Source organism: Arachis stenosperma, chromosome 4 (assembly GCF_014773155.1).
Source record: "Arachis stenosperma cultivar V10309 chromosome 4, arast.V10309.gnm1.PFL2, whole genome shotgun sequence".
NCBI classification, from domain to species: Eukaryota; Viridiplantae; Streptophyta; class Magnoliopsida; order Fabales; family Fabaceae; genus Arachis; species Arachis stenosperma.
Window position 1 is genome coordinate 28,298,893 of NC_080380.1, and position 10,514 is coordinate 28,309,406.

Consider the following 10,514-nt stretch of genomic DNA (forward strand, 5'->3'; position numbering starts at 1 on the left):
TCTTTTGTTCTTGGTGTTCTTGTGAATCCTCAAAGTGTTCTTGAGTCTCCTTTGTGTTTTGATCTTAAAATTTTTAAGTTTGGTGTTCCTTGGTGTTTTCCCTCCAAAATTTTTGAAAACAAGGAGCATTAGATCTAAAAATTTTAAGTCTTGTGTCTTTTATGTGTTTTCTCTTTCATCATAAAATTCAAAATTCAAAAAAAAAATTATCTTTTCTAACTAATTTTAAACTATAATTTCGAAATTTTTATATAAAAATTTCAGATTTCAATTTCAAAATTTTTCAAAAATCTTCACAAAATATTTTTAATTTCCTTTTTTATTTATTTCATTTTTTTCGTTTTTATTTTATTTAGTTCATTTTTATTTATTCCATTTTATTTTATTTTTATAAAATAAATAATATCAACATACATATCATCTCCCTTGTTCCATCATGGAATTAAGAGGAAATGAACAGTCCAGGAGGACTCTGGGGTCATATGCTAACCCCACTACTGCTTCATATGGGAGTAGTATCTGTATACCCTCCGTTGGAGTTAGTAGCTTTGAGTTGAATCCTCAGCTCATTATCATGGTGCAGCAAAATTGCCAGTATTCCGGTCTTCCACAGGAAGAACCTACAGAGTTTCTGGCACAATTTTTACAAATTGCAGACACAGTACATGATAAGGAAGTAGATCAGGATGTCTACAGATTATTATTGTTTCCATTTGCTGTAAAAGATCAAGCTAAGAGGTGGTTAAATAACCAACCTAAGAACAGCATAAAGACATGGAAACAACTGTCAGAAAAATTTCTGAATCACTATTTTCCTCCAAAACGGATGACACAGCTAAGGCTGAGCATCCAAGGCTTCAAACAAGGAGATAATGAATCCCTTTATGATGCCTGGGAGAGATACAGAGAGATGCTGAGAAAATGCCCCTCTGAAATATTTTCAGAGTGGGTGCAATTAGACATCTTCTACTGTGGGCTTACAGAAAAAGCTCAGATTTCTCTAGACCATTCAGCTGGTGGATCTATACATATGAGAAAAACAATTGAAGAAGCTCAAGAGCTTATTGATACAGTTGTCAGAAATCAGCATCTGTACCTGAGCAGTGAATCTTCTATGAAAGAAGAAGCTAAAACAGCAACTGCTGAACTCAGTCCTGTAGATCAGGCTAATGAATTCAATCAGCAACTAGACTTTCTAACTCAGCAGCTAGCCGAATTCAAGGAAATACTACAGGAAACAAGAATGGCTAACAGGAATATGGAAGTACAGTTAAAGCAAACAGAAAAGCAACTATCAAAACAAATAACAGATGAATGCCAAGCAGTTCAATTAAGAAGTGGGAAAACATTAAATACCTCACTTCAAAGCAGCAGGAAGCCAAGAAATGAACAAATGGCTACTCAAAATCCCTCTGAGGACAATCAGAGCCCAGAGAGGAATAATGCTGGCGCTAAACGCCCAGCCCATGCTCATTCCTGGCGTTCAACGCCAGAAACAAGCATGAATCCGGCGTTGAACGCCCAAAGGGAGCACAATTCTGGCGTTCAGACGCCAGTAACAAATAAGGAGTTGGCGTCTAATGCCACTCCAGCTTCCACCCCTGGCATTCAAACACCAGTGGGGGATCAGTCACATACAAGTACTGATAACAACCCTTCTAAAAAGGCTTTCCAACCCACTTCTGTAGGTAATAAACCTGCAGCAACTAAGGTTGAGGAATATAAAGCCAAAATGCCTTATCCTCAAAAACTCCGCCAAGCAGAACAGGATAAGCAATTTGCTCGCTTTGCAGACTATCTCAGGACTCTTGAAATAAAGATTCCGTTTGCAGAAGCACTTGAGCAAATACCATCTTATGCTAAGGTCATGAAAGAGATCTTAAGTCATAAGAAGGATTGGAGGGAAACTGAAAAAGTTTACCTCACTGAAGAATGCAGTGCAGTCATTCTGAAAAGCTTACCTGAGAAGCTTAAGGATCCCGGAAGCTTTATGATACCATGCACATTAGAGGGTAATTGCACCAAGCAAGCTCTGTGTGACCTTGGGGCAAGTATTAACCTAATACCTGCATCTATTATCACAAAGCTTGGTTTGACTGAAGAGGTCAAACCAACCCGGATATGTCTTCAACTTGCTGATGGCTCCATTAAATACCCATCAGGCGTGATTGAAAACATGATTGTCAAGGTTGGGCCATTTGCCTTTTCTACTGACTTTGTGGTGCTGGAAATGGAGGAACACAAGAGTGCAACTCTCATTCTAGGAAGACCTTTCCTAGCAACTGGCCGAACCCTCATTGACGTCCAAAAAGGGGAAGTAACCCTGAGAGTCAATGAGGAGGAGTTCAAGTTGAATGTTGTCAAAGCCATGCAACATCCAGACACCCCAAATGACTGCATGAGTGTTGATATCATTGACTCTCTAGTAAGAGAGGTCAATATGGCTGAGAGTCTTGAATCAGAGTTAGAGGACATCTTTAAGGATGTTCAGTCTAATCTGGAGGAATCAGAGAGAATAGTAGAACCTCTGAAAATCCCTCAGGAAGAGGAGAAACCTCCTAAACCCGAGCTCAAACCATTACTACCATCCCTAAAATATGAATTCCTAGGAGAAGGTGATACCTTTCCTGTAATCATAAGCTCTACCTTAGAGCCACAGGAAGAGGAAGCACTAATCCAAGTGCTAAGGACACACAAGACAGCTCTTGGGTGGTCCATCAGTGATCTCAAGGGTATTAGCCCAGCCAGATGCATGCACAAGATCCTATTGGAGGGTGACGCCAAGCCAGTGGTTCAACCACAAAGGCGGCTGAACCCAGCCATGAAGGAGGTGGTGCAGAAAGAGGTCACTAAGTTACTAGAGGCTAGGATTATTTATCCTATTTCTGATAGCCTCTGGGTAAGCCCTGTCTAGGTTATCCCTAAGAAAGGTGGCATGACAGTGGTTCACAATAAAAAAAATGAACTGGTTCCTACAAGAACAGTTACAGGGTGGCGTATGTGTATTGATTACAGAAGGCTCAATACAGCCACCAGAAAGGATCATTTTCCTTTACCATTCATAGACCAGATGCTAGAAAGACTAGCAGGTCATGAATACTACTGCTTCCTGGATAGATATTCAGGTTATAATCAAATTGCAGTAGATCCCCAAGATCAAGAGAAAACGGCATTCACATGTCCATCTGGAGTATTTGCATACAGAAGGATGCCATTTGGCTTGTGCAATGCACCTACAACCTTTCAGAGGTGCATGCTCTCAATTTTCTCTGATATGATGGAAAAATTTCTGGAAGTCTTCATGGATGACTTTTCAGTATTTGGAGACTCATTCAGCTCCTGCCTTAACCATCTAGCACTTGTTCTAAAAAGATGCCAAGAGACTAACCTTGTTTTAAACTGGGAGAAGTGTCACTTTATGGTGACTAAAGGAATTGTCCTTGGGCACAAAATTTCGAACAAGGGAATAAAGGTGGATCAAGCTAAGGTAGAGGTAATTGAAAAATTACCACCACCTGCCAATGTTAAGGCAATCAGAAGCTTTTTGGGGCATGCAGGATTCTATAGGAGGTTTATAAAGGATTTTTCGAAAATCGCCAAACCTCTGAGCAACCTGTTAGCTGCTGACACGCCCTTTGTCTTTGATAAAGAGTGTCTGCAGGCATTTGAAACTCTGAAAGCTAAATTGGTCACAGCACCAATAATCTCTGCACCAAACTGGACATTGCCATTTGAACTAATGTGTGATGCCAGTGACCATGCCATTGGTGCAGTGTTGGGACAAAGGCATGACAAGCTCCTGCACGTCATTTACTATGCCAGTCATGTTCTAAATGACGCACAGAAGAACTACACAACCACAGAAAAAGAGCTGCTTGCAGTGGTTTACGCCATTGACAAGTTTAGATCCTATTTAGTAGGATCAAAAGTGATTGTGTACACTGATCATTCTGCTCTTAAATATCTACTCACAAAGCAGGATTCAAAACCCAGACTTATCAGATGGGTGTTGCTTCTGCAAGAGTTTGATATAGAAATAAGAGACAGAAAAGGGACAGAAAACCAAGTAGCAGATCACCTGTCCCGAATAGAACCAGTAGAAGGGGCATCCCTCCCTCTCACTGAGATCTCTGAAACCTTTCCTGATGAGCAACTCTTTGCCATCCAAGAAGTGCCATGGTTTACAGACATTGCAAACTACAAGGCAGTGAGGTTCATACCCAAAGAGTACAGTAGACAGCAATCAAAAAAATTGATCACAGATGCAAAGTACTATCTTTGGGATGAACCATAACTCTTCAAGAGATGTGCAGACGGAGTAATCCGTAGATGTGTGCCTAAAGAAGAAGCGCAGAAGATCCTATGGCACTGCCATGGATCACAGTATGGAGGACATTTTGGAAGTGAGCGAACAGCCACAAGAGTCCTCCAATGTGGCTTCTACTGGCCTACTCTCTATAAATATTCCCGAGTATTTGTACTTAATTGTGACAGTTGCCAAAGATCTGGCAATCTGCCTCACAGTTATGCCATGCCTCAACAAGGGATCTTGGAGATTGAGTTGTTTGATGTATGGGGTATTGACTTCATGGGACCTTTCCCACCATCATACTCAAACACTTATATTCTGGTGGCAGTGGATTATGTATCCAAATGGGTGGAAGCTATTGCAACACCCACTAATGACACTAAAACAGTGTTAAAATTCCTCCAGAAACACATCTTCAGCAGATTCGGTACCCCTAGAGTATTAATCAGTGATGGGGGCACTCATTTCTGCAATAAACAGCTTTACTCTGCTTTGGTTTGTTATGTAGTTAGCCACAGGGTAGCCACTCCATATCATCCACAGACAAATGGGCAAGCTGAAGTCTCTAACAGAGAACTTAAAAGAATCCTGGAACGGACGGTAATTAACCGTAGAAGGGATTGGGCAAGAAGCTTGGATGATGCTCTGTGGGCATACAGAACAGCATTCAAGACCCCTATAGGGACCTCTCCATACCAGCTTGTGTTTGGAAAGGCATGTCACTTTCCAGTGGAACTGGAACATAAGGCCTACTGGGCAACCAGATTCCTGAATCTTGATGCCAAGTTAGCTGGAGAAAAACAATTGCTCCAGTTAAATGAGCTAGAGGAATTTAGACTCAATGCTTTCAAGAATGCAAAAATTTACAAAGAGAAAGCAAAAAGATGGCATGATAAGAAATTGTCATCCAGAGTCTTTGAGCCGGGGCAGAAAGTTCTGCTATTTAATTCTAGGCTCAAATTATTCCCCGGGAAATTAAAATCCCGGTAGAGAGGTCCATATGTGATTACCAGTGTATCACCATATGAATATGTAGAGCTTCAGGATAATGAATCTAACAAAAGTTCATTGTTAATGGACAGAGAGTTAAACATTATCTTGAAAGCAATTTTGAGCAAGAATGCTCAAAACTGAGACTTGATTAAGGCTCAGTAATAGTCCAGCTAACGACATTAAAGAAGCGCTTGCTGGGAGGCAACCCAGCCATTCACAAAATTTAATTTTATTTGTTTTTGCTAATTAATTGATTTTTACAGGTATATGTCAAAGTATCTTCAAAAGGTAAAATAGCAATTGATTGAATTCACAGAGTTACAGGGAAATTTGGAAGCTCACTGGCATGAAAAAGCCAGTAAGAAACGTTTTGGGCGTTGAACGCCCAAAAGAAGCACCCACTGGGCGTTCAACGCCAGTAAGGGTAGCCATCTGGGCGTTAAACGCCAGAAAGGAGCATCTTCTGGGCGTTTAACGCCAGATTGACAGCATCCTGGGCGTTCAGAAAAACGCCCAGTGACAAAGGACTTCCTGGCGTTCAACGCCAGAAAGAAGCAACAGCTGGGCGTTGAACGCCCAGGAGAAGCAACAATTGGGCGTTAAACGCCCAAAACATGCAGCAGTTGGGCGTTTAACGCCAGAATGGTGGGGAGGAGGTAAAATTCGTTTTTCTTCACAAATTTTCTAATTTTTATGTTTCAATTCATGATTTCTTGCATAAACATGTTTCAAAATATCATCCTTCAATTCCAAAAATTTTAATCCTAATTTCTAAAAACCCTAATTTCTAAAATCCCTTTTTCAAAAATATCAAATGTATCTTAATTCATAAACACAAATCTTTTTCTAATCCAAATCTTTTTCAAATCTTTTTCAACTCATCATATCTTTTGGACTTCGAAATTGCCTCTCCCTCTATTCCTCTCCTTTCCTTTCTTTTGCTTGAGGACAAGCAAACCTCTAAGTTTGGTGTGATTTGCCATGATCACTGAGCTAAAACTCATCAAGATCATGGCACCTAAGGGAACAGGAAGAGCAAGGATGTGAACTGAAGGAGCTAAAGCGTCAGAAGCTATTCCTTGAAGGACCAAGCACCCCACAGACTAGAGGAACATCCACTTCCCAAAATACAGGTTGTTAAGTTCTAATTTTAAGCTTTAACTCTGTCATAGTATTATTATAGAAATTTACCTTAGAAGTTATATAGGAGTAGTAGTAATTAGCATGTCTATTTTGGTTTTATTTCCAATTAAGTTATAATTTATTTTTCTCATCATCATCAAACATGAATAAAATAGTAGATTTTTAGAATAAAGAGGCGATTTAATTTTTTTCGAGTTCTTAATAAAGAAAATTCTAATTATTTATATGTGGTGGCAATACTTTTTGTCTTCTGAATGAATGCTTGAACAGTGCATATTTTTTATATTGAATTTTATGAATGTTAAAATTGTTGGCTCCTGAAAGAATGATGAACAAGAGAAATGTTATTGATGATCTGAAAAATCATGAAATTGATTCTTGAAGCAAGAAAAAGCAGTGAAAAAAAAGAAAAGAAAAAAAAAGAGAAGAAAAAAAAAAGAGAGAAAGAAAAAGTAAGCAGAAAAAGCCAATAGCCCTTAAAACCAAAAGGCAAGGGTAAAAAGGATCCAAGGCTTTGAGCATTAATGGATAGAAGGGCCCAAGGAAATAAATCCAGGCCTAAGCGGCTAAATCAAGCTGTCCCTAATCATGTGCTTGTGGCATGCAGGTCCAAGTAAAAAGCTTGAGACTGAGTGGTTAAAGTCGTGATCCAAAGCAAAAAGAGTGTGCTTAAGAGCTCTGGACACCTCTAACTGGGGACTTTAGCAAAGCTGAGTCACAATCTGAAAAGCTTCACCCAGTCATGTGTCTGTGGCATTTATGTATCCGGTGGTAATACTGGAAAACAAAGTGTTTAGGGCCACGGCCAAGACTCATAAAGTAACTGTGTTCAAGAATCAACATACTACACTAGGAGAATCAATAATACTATCTGAATTCTGAGTTCCTATGGATGCCAATCATTCTGAATTTCAAAGGATAAAGGGAGATACCAAAACTGTTCAGAATACAAAAAGCTACTAGCCCCGCTCATCTAAATTAGAATCTGAGCTTCACTTAAAACTCGGAGATTTTATTACTCCTTGAATTCTTTTTATCCTATTTTTTTCATCTAGTTGCTTGGGGACAAGCAACAGTTTAAGTTTGGTGTTGCGATGAGCGGATATTTTATACGCTTTTTGGGGGTAATTTCATGTAGATTTTAGCATGTTTTAATTAGTTTTAAGTATAATATTATTAGTTTTTAGGCAAAAATCATATTTCTGGACTTTACTATGAGTTTGTGTGTTTTTCTGTGATTTCAGGTATTTTCTGGCTGAAATTGAGGGAGCTGAGCAAAAATCTGATTTAAGCTGAAAAAGGACTGCTGATGCTGTTGGATCCTGACCTCCCTGCACTCAAAATGGATTTTCTGGAGCTACAGGAGCTAATTGGCGCGCTCTCAATGGCGTTGGAAAGTAGACATCTAGGGCTTTCCAGCAATATATAATAGTCCATACTTTGCGCGAAGATAGATGACGTAAACTGGCGTTCAACGCCAGTATCATGCTGCTGTCTGGCGTCCAGCGCCAGAAACATGTTACAAGTTGGAGTTCAACGCCCAAAACACGTCACAACCTGGCGTTCAACTCTAGAAGCAGCCCAAGCACGTGAGAAGCTTTAGTCTCAGCCCAGTACACACCAAGTGGGCCCCAGAAGTGGATTTCTGCACCAATTATCTTAGTTTACTTATTTTCTGTAAACCTAGGCTACTAGTTTACTATTTAAACAACTTTTAGAGGATTACTTTGTACCTCATGACATTTTCAGATCTGAATTTTATACACTTTGACGGCATGAGTCTCTAAACTCCATTGTTGGGGGTGAGGAGCTCTGCAGCGTCTCGATGAATTAATACAATTTCTTTTGTTTTCCATTTAAACACGCTTGTTCCTATCTAAGATGTTCATTCGCGCTTAAACATGAAGAAGGTGATGATCCGTGACACTCATCACTTTCCTCAGATCCATGAACGTGTGCCTGACAACCACCTCCGTTGTACATCAGATTGAATGAGCTTCTCTTAGATTCCTTAATCAGAATCTTCATGGTATAAGCTAGGATTGATGGCGGCCACTCTTGAGGATCCGGAAAGTCTAAACCTTGTCTGTGGTATTCCGAGTAGGATTCAAGGATTGAATGGCTGTGACGAGCTTCAAACTCGCGATTGCTGGGCGTGATGACAAACGCAAAAGGATCAATGGATCCTATTCCAACATGATCGAGAACCAACAGCTGATTAGCCGTGCTGTGACAGAGCATCTGGACCGTTTTCACTGAGAGGATGGGAGGTAGCCACTGACAATGGTGACACCCTACATACAGCTTGCCATGGAAGGAGCCTTGCGTGTGGAAAAGGATTTCAAGGAAGAGTTGAAGTCAGAGAACAAAGCATCTCCAAAACCCCAACATATTCTTCATTAATAAAGTAACAATTACTTATTCCAAACACTTTTACTTCTTACAATTAAATCCAAATAACCTTATTGACATCCTGACTAAGATTAATAAAATAAACATAGATTGCTTCAAACCAATAATCTCCGTGGGATCGACCCTTACTCACGTAAGGTATTACTTGGACGACCCAGTGCACTTGCTGGTTAGTTGTACAGATTGCAAATTCGTGCACCAATAATCAATAAGAAATCACCGTAAATAATCAATAACCAATCAGACTAAATCAACAAACCACCTAAATAATCAAACTACTTAAATAACCAAAGACCATAAATATTCAAACAACCTAAGTAACCAAACAACCTACATAATGTACATAACAAGTGAAATCAGCAAGTTACAATTGTCCATACCAAATAAAACATAGAACCAAATAGTTTAAACAATAGACATATATACATTTTGCTAACAATATAAACTGTCTAACCTTCTGCATATCAGAAATGAAACACCACCCATTAGCCTTTTAATCTCCTAAATCATCATGGAGTTACTCCAAAAACCATTTCCATTTCTCCTTGTTTTCAATGTTGACTATAGCCCACGCAACCACATAAATATGGTGATTTGCATCTTGTGCGACAGCTGATAATATCTGTCCACCAATCTGCGTCTTTAGAAATGCTCCATCGAGGCCGATTAAAGGCCTACACCCAGCTTTAAACCCATTCTTGCATCCACTCAAGCAGATGTACATTTTATCAAACATTACTTGTCCGTCAGGAAATGGAGTAACCCCAATCTTTATAGTGGATCCCGGATTGGTCTTTAGCAGCGTTTCAGCATAATCCCTTAACAAGGCATACTGTGCCTTTTCATCCCCGTATACAACATTTCTTGCATCAGCCAAGGCTCGTGCTAATGAATTCCTATGCAAGATGAGATCACACTTTGACCTAAAATAGGTTGCAGCCTCACATTGCTTGAAGTTGGGATACTTTCTAACCTTTTTGACCAACTTACTTGCCAGCCAAGCTCTGTTTGCAGCCCTATTAGAATTCTCTCTCGGACATGTATGATCATCATAAAAAGTCTTGATTTTCCAGCAAGAGTCCTCATGATCCCTTGAGGCATAAACAACCCATGAGCACTCTTCTACCTGGCACACTGCCCTACACCTCACATTGTCATTCTTCACAAACTTAATCCTCCTACCCTCTTGAATGGTAAACTCTCGCACAGCATCCCTGAAGTCTTGCTTAGTGTTAAACTTCATTCCCACTTGCATTTGCAACTCACCAAATCTCTGGCCCTCCTGAAAGATTGGAAATTCATCCGATTCTCCATCAGATTCCAATTCATCTTCAGAATTAGGAGGAGTCTTCATCTCCTCCGAGTGCCAAGAGTTGGCACCATCAGATTATGCACCCGGGTCAAGAGCATCATACATCAATCCGTCTCCTGGACTTCCTAAAAAACCAAGGTCCACCTCTACATCAGAAAAGTCTGCCACAATTGCATCATCATCTTGCATAATAGTGTCTTTATACATCTTTTCCTTTCCTTTGGCCATGGCTGAGGCCTTCTGAACCTTCTTGACCTCTTTCCTAATTGGTTGTGTGACCAACTCATCATCACTACTAGAGCTGGCCTCCTGCACAGGTACATAAGAGTTATCCTCTGAACTCCC

The 10,514-nt window shown here is 39.9% G+C and overlaps 1 protein-coding gene across 1 annotated transcript; it reads right to left on the reverse strand.

The window, feature by feature from the left end:
- Positions 1–9,374: 9,374 nt before the first annotated feature.
- Positions 9,375–10,211, reverse strand: LOC130974820 (uncharacterized). The gene has a single exon (XM_057899667.1). It carries the CDS (start codon positions 10,209–10,211, stop codon positions 9,375–9,377), a length of 837 nt encoding a protein of 278 aa, XP_057755650.1.
- Between the last annotated feature and the right edge of the window lie 303 nt (positions 10,212–10,514).

Bases quoted from the DNA above. Each gene is read 5' to 3' on its own strand.
- LOC130974820 (XM_057899667.1), bottom strand. From the start codon at position 10,211: ATGAAGACTCCTCCTAATTCTGAAGATGAATTGGAATCTGATGGAGAA.